The 18,311-nt window shown below is 35.0% G+C and overlaps 3 protein-coding genes and 1 non-coding gene across 7 annotated transcripts; all 4 read left to right on the top strand.

The window, feature by feature from the left end:
- Positions 1-889: 889 nt before the first annotated feature.
- LOC110721951 (erlin-1-like) lies at positions 890-5,220 on the top strand. Its single transcript, XM_021901189.1, has 9 exons — positions 890-1,128; positions 1,933-2,053; positions 2,132-2,199; positions 2,604-2,663; positions 2,799-2,957; positions 3,654-3,800; positions 4,163-4,377; positions 4,520-4,628; positions 4,710-5,220. Exons 1-9 carry the CDS (start codon positions 988-990, stop codon positions 4,791-4,793), a joined length of 1,104 nt encoding a protein of 367 aa, XP_021756881.1. The 5' UTR covers positions 890-987; the 3' UTR covers positions 4,794-5,220.
- Positions 5,221-5,313: 93 nt separating this feature from the next.
- On the top strand, positions 5,314-5,385 carry TRNAP-AGG. Its single transcript has one exon. It is a non-coding gene; the product is annotated as a tRNA-Pro (tRNA).
- Positions 5,386-5,668: 283 nt separating this feature from the next.
- On the top strand, positions 5,669-9,191 carry LOC110721933 (ureide permease 2-like). 3 transcript variants are annotated; one of them, XM_021901176.1, is made up of 8 exons: positions 5,669-5,931; positions 6,668-6,919; positions 7,139-7,283; positions 7,366-7,540; positions 7,710-7,789; positions 7,894-7,991; positions 8,106-8,480; positions 8,596-9,191. In XM_021901176.1, exons 2-8 carry the CDS (start codon positions 6,683-6,685, stop codon positions 8,749-8,751), a joined length of 1,266 nt encoding a protein of 421 aa, XP_021756868.1. In that variant the 5' UTR covers positions 5,669-5,931; positions 6,668-6,682; the 3' UTR covers positions 8,752-9,191. The 3 variants fall into 3 exon arrangements, with proteins under 3 accessions (XP_021756868.1, XP_021756873.1, XP_021756863.1); XM_021901181.1 differs by lacking the exon at positions 5,669-5,931 and adding an exon at positions 6,339-6,475 and having other exon boundaries at positions 7,743-7,789; XM_021901171.1 differs by lacking the exon at positions 5,669-5,931 and adding an exon at positions 6,339-6,475.
- Positions 9,192-10,253: 1,062 nt separating this feature from the next.
- Positions 10,254-13,393, top strand: LOC110721917 (ureide permease 2-like). 2 transcript variants are annotated; one of them, XM_021901160.1, is made up of 7 exons: positions 10,254-10,361; positions 10,896-11,195; positions 11,837-11,975; positions 12,073-12,247; positions 12,358-12,466; positions 12,651-13,025; positions 13,120-13,393. In XM_021901160.1, the coding sequence occupies exons 2-7, from the start codon at positions 10,959-10,961 to the stop codon at positions 13,270-13,272; spliced, it is 1,188 nt and encodes a 395-aa protein (XP_021756852.1). In that variant the 5' UTR covers positions 10,254-10,361; positions 10,896-10,958; the 3' UTR covers positions 13,273-13,393. The 2 variants fall into 2 exon arrangements, with proteins under 2 accessions (XP_021756852.1, XP_021756847.1); XM_021901155.1 differs by lacking the exon at positions 10,254-10,361 and adding an exon at positions 10,422-10,573.
- Positions 13,394-18,311: the final 4,918 nt, after the last annotated feature.

Below are 18,311 nucleotides of genomic sequence, written 5' to 3'. Positions count from 1 at the left end.
AGGTGATATTAGGTTAGGAAAATATCTGCTCTATTGAGCTTACAAAGAAAGCAGCCTAAGACAATAAATAGTCACTACAGGACAAATTACAGAGTTACCTACACCTAATCATTGCACTGAAAACAAGGCTGCAACTAACGGTATACAAATATTCCTACAACACTATGACAGCACACACAGTGCAGCTGGCAGAGAGAATACAGGGCAAAGAATAGGCAAGGATTTTTCCTTATTACAAATATAATATTAACTAAAAATAATTTCAGTTTAGTAAAATTCAGTTTTCTTAAAGAAGAATTATAATAGAAAATCAGTAAAAATAATTTCAGTTCAGCAAAAATAATTTCAGTTTAGTAAAATTAATTTAAGTTCAGTAAAAATAATTTAAGGTCAGCAAAAAATAATTTCAGTTAAGTAAAAATAATTTCAGTTCAGTAAAATTAAGGTGAAGAGAATGGGGCCTTACTCTCGTTAGTTTTGTTGCTACATACTTTGTATGTCACAAAAAACTGAAAAAGGGAGTAAGATGCCAGTTTGGGAGAGTGATAAAAATTTTCAGGTCTCAAACCAAATAAATAAACAACTTTAAAAATATAATGTTACATGAATCAATTTGCATTATTCTAAAAGTGGATCATGAAAATAGTGACTCAAGCTTTACTTCTTAATTCACCAGCCACATTCACAATGCGCTTAGAACACTTAAATTCATTACCATTATCGTAATTCATAACCAAATTTCATACATCCCGAGTATTTTATTGGAATTGTTTGTAACTTTCATAGTTGTTACGGAGTACAAGCACTCGTCTTACTCCGTAACACACACAAAGTTGAGTCTTTGGTCAACATATATATATATATATATAGAAATAAAGTATAAATAGACTCAAAGTTGAGTGGTAGAAATCGTGACTTTGTGAGTGTTCCTAACAAGTAACCAATTCAAGGAAGTTGCCAAGAAATACACCAAAAACCAATTAACACATGGACCCTTTACTGCAGCAACAACAGCAGCAAACACCGCAACAACGCCCACCTCAGCCTCCCGCCGGTGGTTCTGCCGGCGGCGGCGGTCTCTCCGGCATCTTACCTCTGCTCTTCTTCATCGTTGCTGCCTTCACTGCGGTACTTTCTCTCTCTTTAATCATCGTTTACTTAAGTTTTTCTCTGCGGACTTTTATCGATCACATTCTGTGCATTTCAATTGTTCGAGTTTAAATTTGTTCCAGTGTTAATTCTTCGATTATAATTTGTTGAAATTGATGAAATGTGGCTTCAATTTGATTTCATTTCGCCATGTTAGGTTTATTTGATCAATTAATCTATTGATTGAGTGATCAAATCCATGAAATTCTTTGTATTTTTTTTCTTTTCTACAATTTCAATTTCTAGGGTTACTTTTCGAATAAATTCTTTGCTTCATAAGATTGACCAGATGTATAAAGGTAATCGAGTTTAGATGCTTATTTATTAATTATTCTATTTATCTTTTTATGAGGTGCAAAGTTAAATTTGGTTAAAGTGAGCCAATAGTAATTGTTTTAATCATTCTTTTGAAAATCTTCAATGATTTCTTGTGTTTGCTAATGAGTAAAATTTTTCAGTATAATTGCACCAAATATAATGATCATTAGTTTTTTGATCATGTTCAAAGGAAGAAAATGAGGAATTCATTAATTGGGTATTAAAATTTACTAAAGCAACAACAATCAGAGATTTAATTGGATATTACAAGTATATATACAGTAGCAAAATCTTGATTGTTTTTATTGTGTTCATCAAGGAAATTGATCGGCCATGGTCGGGTTTCAGTTAGGTTTACTTAGGGACATGGTTTTATTGAAAAATATCATACTACGCACTTGTGTGGGATTGTCTTGTGTTTGTTTGGAATAGTAATTTGTATGATATGCTGTGGAAACTTGGCAGGTTGTGCTTTCTTCTATGTCAACAAACAAGACGAGCTTGACGATCTTGCACCAAGTGCCTGAAGGTCATGTTGGTGTTTACTGGAGAGGGGGTGCCCTGCTCAAAACAATTACTGATCCTGGTGTGAATTTGCGTTTTTTGTTACATTTTATGTTTTCCATTAATGTTTTGTGCAAAACATCTGATTAATTTGAAACAGGTTTTCACTGGAAGCTGCCTATAATTACTCATTATGAACCTATACAAGTGACGCTTCAGACTGACCAGGTAGTTCTACGAGTCCTCGTTGGTCTTTTGTCTGTCTTGATTGAGCAGCGTGCTTATGCTTTCTTATTTTCCAGTCGAATTTGCTACCACCTCTATCCCATAAAATAGCGTCCATTTCCATTTCATGGACATACCTTAAAACCTTTGGCGAACAATTCTCATGTGTCATATTGTTAGATTCGTCTTAATATGTAATTTTATAATATCAGTTTTTTTTTTATTTTTATTTTTTTTAACAGTTTTTGTTAACACGTAATTAAAGATATTGATGGTCAAAGCTACATCTTCAAAAACGAGGAAAATGAAATTGGCACGATATTATGGAATGGTGCAAGTATTTGATATCAAAAGGTGGCACAAAAAGAATATATAATTGTATTGACTTTTCAAGTTGTACTTTGTAGGTTAGAAATATTCCATGTGGCACAAAAGGAGGTGTTATGATCAACTTCAACAGGATAGAGGTATGCTTAATTACTTGGAGGTTCTTTGCATTAGTATCATTGCTCCAAATCAATTGGTGTTACTGATTTTTGCCTTTTCAAGTTGAGTTGTATTGCTGTATATTATGTGGAACTTAGTTATAATATTATGTTCAGGTTGTCAACAGGCTGAACAAGGACGCTGTATATGATACTCTTCTGAATTATGGTGTGCACTATGATAAGACATGGATATATGACAAAATTCATCATGAGATCAATCAATTCTGCAGTTCCCATGCTCTTCAACAAGTTTATATTGATATGTTTGATCAGGTGAGCAACGTAATTACAAGAATGACGCTTCTGATGTTTTTGGTGCTATATAATAACTACTATTTTGTAAAATTTGAAAGTAGCTGTACTGCTTCAAAATTAAGGCCTTAATCGATTGGAACCATTAGAGAGGTTTTGGGAAGAGGGCCTCTTGTCTTTCTGTTTAAATCGCTTTCCCTAGCTATATATATATAACAACAAGAATAACCATACATTAAGGATATTGCTAATGATGAGTATTTTGGAGGTCGATGGACCTTTTACCACAAGGCCTTAACTCATTGGAATCATTAGAGAGGTTTTATTTTGCTAGCACCTGAACTAAATGTGGAGAAATTCTTACCATAAAAACATAGCTGTGATGCTTTTTAGGAAAGCTGCAGTTGAAGAAATGTAAACACAGAAAATGCATGAAGTATCTTGGGGTCATCCACTTCCTAGAACCTAGATTTATTCATTAAAAAACAACCTACCTATATGTAAGCTGCAAGCTAGAAGTGCCAACTCTTGACCCATCACTTCTCTTCTGCTATGCTTGTTCCTATTTCAATGATGTTTGTGGTATTCACAATTTTGATACATCTCCTTGCCTGTCAAATTTCTGTTTTCAATTAATTCTATATGTAATTCTTTACCTATACTTGTAAGTTCAGCTGAAAGTCTGCATTTTTTTGACACACTGTTAATCTTATGCAGATTGATGAGAGGATGAAAGATGCTCTCCAGGGTGACTGTACTCGTTACGCTCCTGGTGTTGAGATCATCAGTGTCCGCGTCACAAAACCTACCATTCCGGAGAGTATAAGGCATAATTATGAACAGATGGAGGAAGAAAGGACAAAGGTACATCAACTGGATCTCTTTATGACTTCATCGCTGGAATGAAATTTTCTGTTATATTGGGATTGGGTAAAATATGATGCAGATTTATTTGTAGGCAGATTTTATGATAGTTTGGTCCCTTGCTTAGGAGCAGAAAAAGTGTTTTTTACACTTATAAGAGTCATCATGATTGAAGAATTGTAGCTGTTCTTTTGTTTGTCAAGTTTTTCCTTGGTTAAACTTTAGAGGGATCTTAAATTTGTTGCAAATTTTTAATTTTCCTCCCTGATTTGCAATGGATGGTTTATTTTTGCTATATCGTATTAGCTCTTTGTGTTTCATGCATTTTATTATTTTAAATTTTAATCTCTCCTGTCGCTCAGGCTTTAATAGCTATTGAGAAACAAAAGGTTGCTGAGAAGGAGGCAGAGACACAGAAAAAAATTGCTATTTCTGAGGCAGAAAAGAACTCATTTGTGAGCAAGATCATCATGGAGCAAAAGCTGATGGAAAAGGAAAGTGCCAGAAGCCAGCAACAAATTGATAATGAGATGAATTTAGCTCGGGAAAAGAGCATGGCTGATGCTTACTACTACAGGTGAATCTCTCTACTCCAGGAAGCCCTCGGAACATTTGCCGAGGGGGTGAAATTCCCATGCCATGTCAGTTATGCCACTCATGATTTTAATTTTACAAAGTACCACTAATGTTGATACTGATATTGATGTCTGCTTTCCCAGATTGGTAAAAGAGGCTGAAGCTAACACTTTGAAGCTAACACCCCAGTATCTTGAGCTCAGATTTATTGAAGCGATAGCAAATAATACCAAAATGTATTTTGGAGATAAGGTAGTCTAATTATACCAGCTAAAGATCACTTTACTTTGCCTTAATTATATATGAAAATTTTACTCATTGTTTGCTCTGCAGATTCCAAACATGGTTTTCGACCAGAAGTTGCTGGGAAACTTCCTGGAAAGCGTGGCTAAAATGCCAAGGAAAGAAGCTTTTTAAGCAAGCAGACCATCAGTGTGGTCAGATTCACCTGGGTGAAGCAGAGCTTATCGACCAAATGGATCATGCATCAAATTAACTATCGAAGGGATATGGATCTCTAGTTTCCGGATTGCTTTGCTCATACGCGAATCTAAAACTTCAAAATGTTCTTTTGTTCTTTTTGCTATAATTTTTTCAAGGGTGGTTTGACAGTTTCATACGAATAGAGTGATATGCATAGGCTAGTAATGATAAACAGGAGGAACAGAAAATGATAAGGGGTATTGTACCTTTCTTTCATATGTTTTGCACATTCTCTCTTCTTTATCCTCAAATTTTGACACTCTGTAAAGTACTTAAGTGTGTCATTTTCCTTGTGTTATCTACTGTAAATCAATGAAAAAGCTTGTAAGAAACATAAATACCAAGTCTACTTTATTTCTTTCTCATTTTTTTAAAAATTATTTTCTCAAATTTATAATATTTGAATGAAAAACAAAGGTAGATAAAAATAACCAGTTATAAATTACCATCAAATGGGCATTTGGTCTAGTGGTATGATTCTCGCTTAGGGTGCGAGAGGTCCCGAGTTCAATTCTCGGAATGCCCCTATTTCTTTTTGTTTAAAACAACCATCCCCTTTTTCCAAACATCGCTTCAAAATGACGTACCAATGATCATATTATCAAAGTTTGACTTTGAAAAATTAAGCAAATCATCAACGACTAATCACACTTTATTATGTACTTATGTTGTATTATAAATTACTTAAGCAAGTACTGTTTCTTAAAACGTGTAAAACTGTCCATAATTCAAGCCAAACTAACCAATCATAACAACTCATAATATAATTATAAAATTATACTTTTCAAAACATACAACCTCATTTATTTTGTCACACCCTTTTATATATAAATTGATTTATATATAAATTGATTTACAAATAGCCAAAGTTACCAATTAGCATACCTCAAAAAAGATCTAGATTCTGGGTGTTTTTGCTAATTTTAAGGTTTTATTCCTGATTCTCTACTGTTTTAACTACATTTATAGAATCTCACCATTTCAGAAACAAAGTTACCTACTTTTTATTGATTCATTGTTGTGTTCTTCCTTTAAGCATTGATTCAATCTTGTTCTTCAACAAATTTTATTGGTATGCAACATTTTCTCTCTCCTCTTTATATTTTTTTTTAGATAAGCTTATCTTAATCTTATTGAATCTGGGGTTTTGACCATATGTTTTTAAGAACATTTTATTTTTGGGGATTTATAATCTTAATTATTGGTAAGTTTAGTAATTCTTAATCCGTTGTTATCTTCATCAATTTCATACGTGTCGAATTTGAGTCAGAAATTAGTTTGTTCTTTATGTAGAAAAAACTGTGAAGCTTTCATTTGAGTCTGGAATTCAAAAACTTAGGGAGGTTGTAAATTTTGTTATGCCTATGATTTTACTAAAATACCCATTTATTATTATTATTATAGTGACGCGACTATTATTATATTATTAATGTTGATTATTGTTATTGTTATATTTGTTATTATATGCATTGATTATTAATTCTAAGATAGGGTTGACAAATTAGAAGATAGATCAACTTATCCAAATTGAGTAATCCATGTAATAAAAGCAAGATCAGTTGATTCAATGTATTCTATCTATTATTGTTGTTATAGGATGAAGATCTACAAAAATGGTAGCTAATGTTTATCTATTATACCTTCAAATCTTCCATATTCAAAATAATGATCTTATCCTTAGAAAAAAATAAAAGTCAAAACGATATTTTTGGTGCATAAAGTCAGGCAAATAAAAGGATTTCATGAAGAATTTTCTAAGTTGCATTATATTGTTTTTTTTCATGACTTAAAAAATATAATTTGTGCAGGTGAGATTATTGAAGATGTATCTGGTAGAGAGCAAAATAGGAGCTATATTTTGCATGCTACTCTCTTTGTTCTTCCTAGGGACATGGCCTGCTATACTGGCTTACCTCGAAAGGCGTGGCCGTCTTCCTCAGCATACTTACCTTGATTATGCTATTACCAATCTCTTAGCTGCTATCTTTATAGCACTTACTTTAGGTGAGATTGGAGAGAGCAAACCAGACATGCCTAATTTCTTAACTCAATTGTTTGAGGTAACAAACTTTCTTTTGCTTTTTAACTTGGTCACATTTTCGTGTTATAATAAGAGTTTCCAAAAATATATGCAACAGAAACCTGTTTTCATATAGCAACTGTGTCTTTGATAATTGGATCTTACAGTACTGGTTCATATTATTTGACACATTTCATTTAGGCACGTTTGCCAGCACATATTTTTAGATGTTTTAATCTTGTATATAATAATGTGACAGCTACCAGATAATTGGCCCTCGGCGTGTTTTGCAATGGCTGGTGGAGTTGCTCTTAGTGTAGGAAATTTATCTATACAGTATGCTATGGCTTTAGCTGGATTATCAGTTGTCGAGGTTGTTAGTGCTAGCATCACCGTTGTCTTAGGTTCGTGTTATTATATCCATTCTACTCCTTTAGTCTAGTATTGGAACAACTGAAATTAATAAATTGTCCTGTAAATTAACAGGAACCACAGTAAACTATTTCCTGGATGACAGAATAAACAAGGCAGAAATCCTGTTCCCTGGAGTAGGGTGTTTTTTGATTGCAGTCTTCCTGGGTTCGGGTGTTCACAAATCTAATAATGCTGATAATACTGCAAAACTTAAAAAAATGGATAGTAAACTCGATGAAGAGGAAAGGTATATATTGTCTGCACTATGATAAAGAACTCGTTCAATTCCATTAGGAATTACTTGGGACAATATTTAAGAAGTATGAAACTTCATACATTCGCTCATTTGCTATGAGGTATAGTAGTGTACTAGTAGTAACAATTTGTCGAATTGTGTACATGAAACAATATTTCAGACTTGTGATGTCATCCACTCCGACTTTTGACAGGAAATCCGACATTTCAGCCTCAGATGGAGCATCTTCTGCTCATAAAGGTTGACAAGTTAGGATAATTTATGTTACATATAGTGCATATATGGATGCCACTAGACTAGCTAGGACTAGGAGTAGAATATCTCAACTTCCTCTTTGCTTTCAGTTCCTGTGGACCTTGAAAAGGCAAATGGAAGTACAAAGGAGCCGGAGTTTGGGACTGCTAAGTTCCTCATTCAACTCGAAGAAAAAAGATCCATTAAGGCCAGTGGCTTAAATTAATTAGTCTTGATTGTGGAAGTTTTTGATGATGATTCAGCCTAAATTTCTAACAGCTAATGCTTCAGTTAACTCACTTGTTATGTGATCCATTTGCAGGTGTTTGGCCGGAGTATTTGGATTGGTTTAGCATTAACTTTTTTTTCTGGAATTTGTTACTCCTTTTTCTCTCCTCTGTTCAATGTGGCAACCAATGATCAGTTTCACAGATTGAAGAAAGGGGTGCCTCATTTGGTTGTATATACCGCTTTTTTCTACTTCTCTGTCTCCTCTTTTGCTATTGCACTCATCTTGAATGCCATCTTTCTATTTCGCCCTATCCTTGGCTCGCCAAAGTCATCATTTGAGGCTTACTTTAAGGACTGGAATGGTCGAGGTTGGGCCCTTTTGGCTGGTTTGTTATGTGGTTTCGGAAATGGTCTGCAGTTCATGGGAGGTCAGGCTGCAGGATATGCTGCAGCTGATGCAGTTCAGGTCAGTCAAAGGCTAGTGATGCAGATCAGACAGGATTACTGATTTCTTGTTATTGCCTCATACTAATTACGATTTTGTATTAACAATTTCTTTGATTGTTTGTGTCAATTATCAGGCACTTCCATTGGTGAGCACCTTTTGGGGTGTAGTAGCTTTTGGAGAATACAGGAAATCCTCAAGGAAAACATACACACTACTATTTAGCATGCTGTCAATGTTCATCATCGCGGTTGCAATCCTCATGGCATCATCTGGGCACAGAAAGTCATAATCTGGCATCAGACAATGTCCTAAATTGTTGCAGTCTAGAGTATACTGAATAAGATGATGCACAAATAATGATTCATTGGCGGTTCTTCAGTGTTTAGTATGGGAATGTGTAACAAGTTTAGATGAAATTTGTTTAAATGTTTTCTTACTTAGTCTCTTTCCAAGGAAAATGGTGGATAGATTGGTTGGAAGTAGCTAAGAATTGCCAAAGGTTTACTTTGAAAGTAGTAGTTGTTTGAAAATTAGAGGAATACTGAAGTAATTTGCATAAACTCCTTGGTAACTCTAAAATCCATTGGTTTTGATGCAAATACATGTTCCCTTTGTATGCTTAGCTTATAATAATGAAATACATGTATGTTGTTTTTCTTTACCTTTTTTTTGGTGAAAGAAGGGCCATAGTCCCATAATATACTTGAATTGAAACTGCATTTTGTTTTATTTTGGTTTTTCTATTTAATTTGTTAGTTACGTATTGCAAGTGATAGGATCATATGTGACGTGCCGCTTCGAACATCCACTTTTTAAAACTCAGCAATTAAAGTAAAAAAAAACGGAACATAAGTGAGTCATGTCAATTTATGCTACTCCACATTTATTGTGAGTTTTGTTTATCAGACTTTGAGTTTGTTATAATTGATGTCATTGTCAATTAGCATATTATGATAAAGCCTTTGTATGCTAGATATATCCGTTTCAAAGTTTTATTAATTCATCATGTAATTTCAAATAATGTTCTACTTCTACTTTTAGCTATTTCAAATCAAATACCTAATCAAATATGAGACGTTTTCATCAAATCTAGCCGCTGACCATAAATTACTTGCACACACTTGCATATACAAGTATACTCTGGCGGATCTAGGATTTTATGGGTGTTGGGTCACCGTCATCCATCGATCCAAAAATTGGATTTTGTGAAGGATGATTTTGTGATGGACTCATATAATATAGGTTATAATTATGGACTCATGGGTTCGGACTTTTGGAGTTATCGAACATTGCATAAGATAATTTAAATTAGTTAATTGATTCTAATGAAAAGAAAAATAATTTCAAAGTTTTTACGCTGAACCATAGAACTCTGAACAACTCCGGGTCCGCCATTGCAAGTATACAACAATTATTCAAGATTGTCTAAGCAAGTGGGACCAAATAATTGAAAGGCATGTTGTGAAATCTTACAATAATAGCCAAAAACTCATAAATGCCCACTTAATTTTTTTTTTTTTTTTGACACAAATAAATGCCCACTTAAATTGACTCATAATAAGTGGGCTGTTACTAATAATACTGAGAATCAGTAAATATAAGGAAACAAAAAGATTCTACCTTTTCAAAAGATTCCATGCAGTCAAATTCCAAAGTCAACGGATCCCCATTACATAGCAATGATCATCCAATCACAAAATTACTTCTCCAAACTAAATTTCTTTTAAAATCATCAATTTACAATCCACCTACCCACTAATATACAGTAGTAGTAAAACTATTTTAGTCAAATTTTATATCCAAAACTCCATTATCATCATCATCACAAAAAATAAAAATGAAAATAAAAATGGTTTAGTAAATAATACTCTGTTTCAATCAATATCACATCAATTTTGGGTAAGCTTTCTTGTTTAAATTATAGTACAAAGTATTAATTATATAATTTTGTTTGTTTTCATTGGATATTTAATTTTGTTGTGAATTGATTGATGTTTGTTTTCTGTGAAATGTATCATGTCATCTTTCTTTTTTGTAGGGTTATCTTTTTCTAATTATAATGCTTGTTTCCTATTACTGAATAATTATTTTTTTCATTTTTTCTCAAAATGGTAAGTTTCATAAGATTGAGTTCTTATCATAGAATTTATATTATTTATTTTTGTTTTGCTTACTGAATTTCATGATTTTTTTTTGGAAATTTGTGTATATATCTTTTTTTTCCTTCTTTTCTTAGATCTGGGAATTTTGAATTATTATACAATGCTCAAAAAAAAAAAAAAAACACTCTGGATCATTGTGTGTTTTATCAAGGATTTCAAGATTGAATTTTGTTGATTCTAAATAGAAAAAGATTAAATTTTTAATTGTAAAGTGTATGTGCTTATAATTTTCTGATGATTAATGACTATAAATGTGTAATATGATGATCAGGAGGAGTTTAAGGAAGCAAATTTACTAGTATTTGATCAGAAGATAATTGTAAGTGGGTTAAAGATGTTTCTAGTAGAGAGCAAAGGAGGGGCAATAGCATGTATGCTCTTTTCATTGCTGTTCTTGGGGACATGGCCTGCTGTATTAGCCTTCCTCGAAAGGCGAGGCCGGCTTCCTCAACATACTTATCTTGATTACTCCATAACCAATCTCTTGGCTGCTGTGATCATTGCCCTTACTCTTGGTCAGATGGGGGATGACAAACCAGGAATGCCTAATTTCATCACCCAACTTTATCAGGTTACCTAACTTGTTTTATTCTGCTCATTTTAATATAAATTGATGAAATTTTTTAGATATTATTTGAAAATTGAATGGTTATACTTGTACATGACCTTGTTCTGTAACTTCTGTTTGTTTATAAGCAAGATATTTGCTCTTTTTTGTGATACATGACAAATGAGGAGATCAAAATGAATTGAATACTTGTGCTTCGGTAAAGGATACATCGCAACATAATGACCATTAAAATTTGGATAATGATATATGTAGCCCTTTATGGTTACAAATAAACATTTGATGGCTTTTCAAAATTGATACTCCGTACTTTGAATTAATTTACGATATTCATGACAAAACAAAATCATGATTTCTCTGGAGAACATTGCTAAGTCAATATGTTGCAAGGTTGCAATTAATTTTGGGAAGGAATGCACATTTATTCATTAGAAGATTTGATGGGAGGAATTCTTTAATTTTTTTTGGTTCTTTCCTTTCATCAAATAAGATGTAATATGGCTTTTAATTTAAGAATTTGAATAACTGATGCATCAGACAGTAGAATCAGTAGAAACATAACTTTATGCAATTAACTGATCAGTAGTCTGTATTTTTTACAGAAGTAGTGATGATTTTAAACATTTTAAGGTTATTTGTTGCAGGATAACTGGCCCTCAGTGTTATTCGCAATGGTTGGTGGAGTAGTCCTCAGTATCGGAAATCTGTCCACACAATATGCTTGGGCATTAGTAGGTTTATCAGTAGTAGAGGTGGTCTCTGCTAGCATTACTGTTGTAATAGGTATTTTCCTTCTGTTCTGTGCTCAATCTTTCCATTTTACAAGTCGAGGATGTTTTTTACTGAATTGTTCACTACTGTCTGCTTTCGATACTTACAGGAACTACATTAAACTATTTTCTGGATGACAAAATTAACAAGGCTTACATACTTTTCCCTGGTGTCGCGTGTTTTTTGATTGCTGTCATTTTGGGATCACTTGTTCACTCATCTAATGCATCAGATAACAAGAAAAAGCTCAGTCATTTGTCAAGTGGTTATGAAGACAAAGTAGTGTATATCTCACTTCTTTTCTTGTCCTGGTTTTTTCATCATACAGTAACAGTAGTCAGTAGCTTGGTTTCCATTCATACACAATGTTATTAACATAGTCGAAATTTAACAGGAATAAGGGTGCTTCAAAGGATCCTGAAAACGGAAAAGAAGTAAAGGTACCGGCACAGTTTGGCACTGCAGAATATCTCATTGAATTAGAGGATAAGAGATCCATAAAGGTACTAGTTATACTTATCAAACATCATCAAATTTGATAGTTACTAGTTAAAAGCTGACTAGCAGACTTTAATTACATGTAATATTTGACTAGCAATTATAAATTTTATTGAATGGTTCCGGTGTTTAGTATCATACATTTGTTGATTATTTATCATTGAAATCGTTCAATTCCATCATATGCAGGTGTTTGATAGGAGCATTTGGCTTGGACTCGCTATAACTTTCTTTTCCGGGATCTGCTTCTCTCTATTCTCTCCTGCTTTCAACCTAGCAACAAATGACCAGTTCCATCTCCTAAAGAAAGGAGTCCCTCATTTGGTGGTTTACACTGCTTTCTTCTACTTCTCAGTCTGTTGTTTCGTGGTTGCCATCGTTCTGAACATCACATTCCTATACCATCCTATATTGAACTTGCCCAAGTCATCGATTAAGGCCTACATAGCAGACTCGAAAGGAAGAGGGTGGGCCTTACTTGCAGGGCTTCTCTGTGGTTTTGGGAATGGTCTTCAGTTCATGGGAGGTCAGGCTGCAGGCTATGCTGCAGCTGATGCAGTTCAGGTATGTCAGATTTCATCTACAGCGCGTACAAATCCATGTATTAACTCTAAATACATTACACTAACTTGTATAAATTTTTGGATGTTATTACCAGGCACTTCCTCTGGTTAGCACCTTTTGGGCTGTACTACTATTCGGCGAGTACAGAAAATCTTCAAGAAGAACATATATATTACTAGTTAGCATGTTGTTGATGTTCGTTGTAGCAGTTGGTATCCTGATGGCATCTTCAGGACATAGGAAATGATTTATTTAGCTTCGAAGGAATTTAGGTATTAGGCATTTTTATACACAAAAGTGCTGATTAATGTTATTGAACACTGTCTTAAACATTTGGATAAATAAAAATGTTATATATTCTTTATAAACATACAAGTAATTCCTAGGGATAAAATCATGCAAAACAGTTAAAATCATACGATATTAACTTTATAAATCATCATTGTGTTAAATTAATTAAGTTATGTTGGAGGAGAGTTTGACTACATAAAACGTCAACAGACTTGGCATGAATGACACTCTCTTAGGGAAAATAATAGTATATGGGTTCCATACAATTCTTCAAATTTACTTCATCTTGCACTTTTCAATCAATGTGCCAGTGCCCACCTTCAGCTCTTTTGGGATTGTAACCAAACTAAACTAATCCAACCTTGACTTTTAGAGTTTTAGATAGTTACTCTAATTTAATTTAAATTTTTTGCGTTACTTATGTATTTGGTTTAGTCTATTGAGGTTATATATTCTTGTCATATGGTTATTCAAAAATTGTAATGATTATACGGTTTTTTCACCTTATACTCTTTAAGTTTTTTGTTTATTACCCCTTAAAATTTTCAAATTCACCATATACTCCTGAATTGTTATAAAAATTCACCATACACTCCTAATGTACATACCTGGAGATGTTTTTAAAAATGATACTTGTTCATATTCCAGCAATAATTGTGGAAAGAATAATTTGGTATTTATTATTGTTCCCTAAACAAGAAAATCTTTAGTTGTTCCACAATGATGAAGAAAAATGGAAAATGATATATGAATAATAAAAGTCTTGTTTTATTCTACTAGCTACTTTTTCTGTTATTCTTAACCATTGGTTGGTGACTTGGTGTTCAAGTAGTTATTTTCATGGAAAATGAAATTTGAATTATACAAGTGTATAATAAAGATGGCCTAGGCCGTATCGGGCTATGCCTCGTGCCGGCCCACATACTTTGGGGTTTAGTTAGGTCCGGCCCATGATTCAGCCCACGAGTTTCATATCGTGCCTTGTCGGGCCGAAGTTTTCAAAAGGTTGGCTCATGCACAGCCCACCCAAGCCCACGTGTCATCGTGTCGGGCTGTGCCAGACTTGCATGCCTAAGCAAAATTGCATTGATTTTAGCACGCGCGTGTAGGAGTTTATAGGTACTATAATGCGGAAAAACATGAATCATATTCATTAAGCACCTAATCCCAAGATCGCATGCATAACACACAACACATATAATCATACCTTTAAAGCGTAAATTCCACGTAGCTATTCGACAAGCAAATTAGGGAGAGAACAGAGCCGCCCCAAGCTTTGCTCCCCTACTTAGTCCACGAGATTCGAACGAACCGTCCACCAATACTAGATTGGTCGAGTGAAGTGGAAAACCACAATCACCACCTTTAATGGACAACCGACCACCACCACCACCACCAACACACCACCGGCGTCGAGGGGAGGAGAGAGAGAGAGAGAGTTTGAGAGGGGTTGGGCTCGTGGTTGCTAATTAGAACACCACCAACACACCACCGACGCTGAGGGGAGGAGAGAGACGTGTGAGAGAGAGAGTTTGAGAGAGGTTGGACTCGTGTTTGCTAATTAGGGTTTTGATCAACTGATCACTGAATTGCAATTGCTGAAAACCCTAGGCACTTAGTCTATTTATAATCCCATTAGAATTAGACTAAGTCACGAAGCCCAAAACCCTCCTTATTCCTCCATATGCATGGTCGGCCATGCTAGAGGATGAGGCCCATCATGGGCCTCATCCTCTCGTGCTCGATCTAGGCCCTTTGTGTGACCTTAAAGGATCAGTCCAATTGGGATTTGCCCAATTTTTACTAGTTCAAAGATCGTTAGTACCTCTAGTTATGATATAATGACGATCCAAATGTACGAACTTAGTCATCTCCATAATTTGATTCATTTATATATCTAGTAATTGCACATGACGAAGACATAAACCCTTCGGCGCGGTCGTGTCGTGATTTATTATGCTTCTCCCAAATAAAGACGTCCAGGATCAGCCCACGGCCCACACGCACAGTACCGTGTCATGCCGTGCTTTTTTCATGCTCGTGCAGTGCCGTCGGCCCAGCCCAACCCACTGCCATCTTTAGTGTATAACCAACATAAAAATAACTTAATTAAAAAGTGTGAAGCAAAAAAAATATAAACTTTTGCTTATTACATTAAAAATGCAGGATCTAAAACAATTTATTTTTGTTGTATCCCACTATGTCTACTGTCTAACTTGGGTCTTTGTGTATTCCTTTACGTACTCCCTCCTTTTGTCCTTCTTTATTTGATTCAGGTGTCGTTTATATACTGCCCCATACGTACTAACTAATATAAAAACCGTAACTTTACTCTCACAAAACTTATCTAGGTGTCACTATTTTTCTCTCTTATATCTTATAAACTCCGCTCGCAATAATTTAAGGAAAAATGGAAAAGAAAAATCCAACCTTTGCACTTTTTTCTCCTAAAAATCCAACCTTCATTTTATTCCTCAAAAATCCAACTTTTATACCCCTTCTTCTCCGACAGATCCATTTGACCTTAACCTTTTAACCAGGTTATTTTTTTTTATTCTCTCACTTTCCCTTCTCACTCCTCCTCTTTCTCTCTCCTCTCCTAAACAAACGAAAACAACCATCAGCTGCCTTGCCACCTATTCCGCCACCACACAACAACCCTCCGACACTGCGCCTCCGAGGCTCCGACAGCCCACACAACACCAAATCCGCCACCACACATTTCGATTCACCAACAGTAATTTTTTTTTCTTTTCTCTCTCCTTCCCCCAAACACCACCAGTGCTCCACCCATTCCCACCACCGCTGCATCAATTTACCCATATTCAGTCAACTACCATTTTCTCCCAAAATAATTACACCCAAATCACACAACACCCAAAAAAATCAAAATTAAATTTAATCATCAAAAAATAAAAAAAGTTTAAATTCAAGACTCCCCCTTTACATTACGCACAATGATGATGCTAGTTAACTGCTTCGGTTGCCGGACTCCACTACAATTACCACCCGGCGCCAAATCATTGGAGAAGGAGTTTGCTTCGCAGTTTGCTTCGTTGGGGTTGCGCGACGGGGTAAGGGGGAGGTCAGGCTAAAGGGGAAAGGGGATAGGGGTAGTCGGTCGGCATTTAATTTGGGGATTGTGATTGTAGGTGGCGAATTAGTGATTGTGGCCTTGTGGGTAACGTGTGTGCCGGTGGGAGGTGGTGTGGGTTTTCCGGTGGAGAGGGTATTGAGGTTGCTATGTTCCGGTGGCCGGTGGGTGGTCAGGGAAGGAGGGTGGGGCTAGCTGGGTTTCTTTTTTTTTTTTTTTTCCTAATTTTTTTTGTTTTTTAATTATTAAAAAACAATTGACCGATTAATAGCTGACACGTGGCATGTAACTTGTAAAAACTGGTCATCAACAGGTAATGGATCTGTTGGAGAAGGAGGGGTATAAAGGTTGGATTTTTGAGGAATAAAATGAAGGTTGGATTTTTAGGAGAAAAAAATGCAAAGGTTGAATTTTTCTTTTCCATTTTTCCATAATTTAATCAAATAAAATACGAATATGGGGCTAAGATGAAGGGAGTAGCTTTCTACGTAGTTACATAGATGTTTTAAATTCAAGTTATGCAGATGATCAAAAGCATGCATCTATACATCATTATCAATTCCTCTGAAAATCATGGCTGAATTGTACTCAGTTTTTATCAATCTTTCAACCATCTGTTAGAATTTGTTCTATACTACAAAGTGATCCAAATTAGAGCTGGCAAACCAATGGAGTTGGTCGGATTTTTGTTCGCGACAAAAATATATACCGGTCAAAATTCTTTTAACACTAACATCAATCAAAATATCAAATTGAGAATTTTTTTATCATACTACAGGTTATGCCAAGTGTTCTGGTACATTATGCAATTGTTTTGTTAAAAAAATAAAGTAAAGTATGACCCTTTTGAAAGGTGTTTTTTTACTTTTATCAAGAACAAAAAAAAAAATCACGAAATTATTTTTTACTATTAAAATTTTTAAAAGGTTTAATTTACCACCAAAAGAAAATTAGAAATTGTTTTACCACCTGTCGTAAAAAATCTAACCGTGCCAAAAACATCATATTTAGGGGTTTTGGGGACATTTTGGCCCTTCGACTCCAATATGAGGTCGGAATCGACAAAAAATGATCAGAAATGCTCCATTTTGCGTGATTAAAAATACCTCGGTTTGTGTTAAGCATGCAAAACAAGGTCTTTCCGATTATTTTTTGTCTATTTTGACTTCAAATTGGTCCCTTAGACCCCAAAATGCCCCCTAAACCTATGAACAACATGTTTTGCGCACAAAAATCAAAGAGTTTTTATTTTATTTTAAACGTTAAATTTAACGATTTTCTTGACGGTAGGTGGTAAAAAAAAAATTCAGAATTTTTTTTGATGGTAAAATACAACTTTTACTTCCTCCGTTACGCATTATATGCAACAAACCTTGTTGCACGTTTCCCAAGACAAAATTTGTTAATGGTTAATTAACAAAGTGAAAGGGTGTGTGATTAAGATAGGAGAGAGAAGTGGGATAATTAACCAATCAAGGTCACCGGCCACCACTTCCAACGAACTGTCATGGCTTCTCCCTAACACCACCTACCAGCCACCAACAGCAATATCCACCCACTCCCCGAAACCACCACCACCACCACCCTATCCCATGACTCCTTCTCACCACCGCAACCAAAAACAAAGATCTGAAACCACCGCAACCAAAAACTAAGATCTGAAACCGACACAATCAAGATCTGAAACCACCTCAACCAAGTTCACCCATTTCGCAACCACCACAAAACCACCCTTTACACACTCTCTCACCACCGCAACCTAATCAATTTCAATTTCGAGGAGGATCGGCGACTATATCATGGAATAGGAGGTCAGTGACTCGATCGGCGGTGGTTTCCAAGCGAAGTGAGGAAATAAAGAAGCAATGTTAGGGTTTTGGTGGCTGGGATTGGGGTTTTTC

This window comes from Chenopodium quinoa, unplaced genomic scaffold, assembly GCF_001683475.1.
Source record: "Chenopodium quinoa cultivar QQ74 unplaced genomic scaffold, ASM168347v1, whole genome shotgun sequence".
In the NCBI taxonomy this organism is placed as follows: domain Eukaryota; kingdom Viridiplantae; phylum Streptophyta; class Magnoliopsida; order Caryophyllales; family Amaranthaceae; genus Chenopodium; species Chenopodium quinoa.
This window is presented reverse-complemented; position numbering and strand designations above follow the sequence as displayed.

Bases quoted from the DNA above. Each gene is read 5' to 3' on its own strand.
- LOC110721951 (XM_021901189.1), top strand. From the start codon at position 988: ATGGACCCTTTACTGCAGCAACAACAGCAGCAAACACCGCAACAACGC. The intron at 2,958-3,653 runs GTGAGCAACGTA...AATCTTATGCAG, and splicing joins ATATTGATATGTTTGATCAG to ATTGATGAGAGGATGAAAGA. The intron at 4,378-4,519 runs GTGAATCTCTCT...CTGCTTTCCCAG, and splicing joins GCTGATGCTTACTACTACAG to ATTGGTAAAAGAGGCTGAAG.
- LOC110721933 (XM_021901171.1), top strand. The intron at 7,284-7,365 runs GTTCGTGTTATT...GTAAATTAACAG, and splicing joins TAGCATCACCGTTGTCTTAG to GAACCACAGTAAACTATTTC. The intron at 8,481-8,595 runs GTCAGTCAAAGG...GTCAATTATCAG, and splicing joins CTGCAGCTGATGCAGTTCAG to GCACTTCCATTGGTGAGCAC.
- LOC110721917 (XM_021901155.1), top strand. The intron at 12,248-12,357 runs GTATATCTCACT...GAAATTTAACAG, and splicing joins GGTTATGAAGACAAAGTAGT to GAATAAGGGTGCTTCAAAGG. The intron at 12,467-12,650 runs GTACTAGTTATA...CATCATATGCAG, and splicing joins AGGATAAGAGATCCATAAAG to GTGTTTGATAGGAGCATTTG.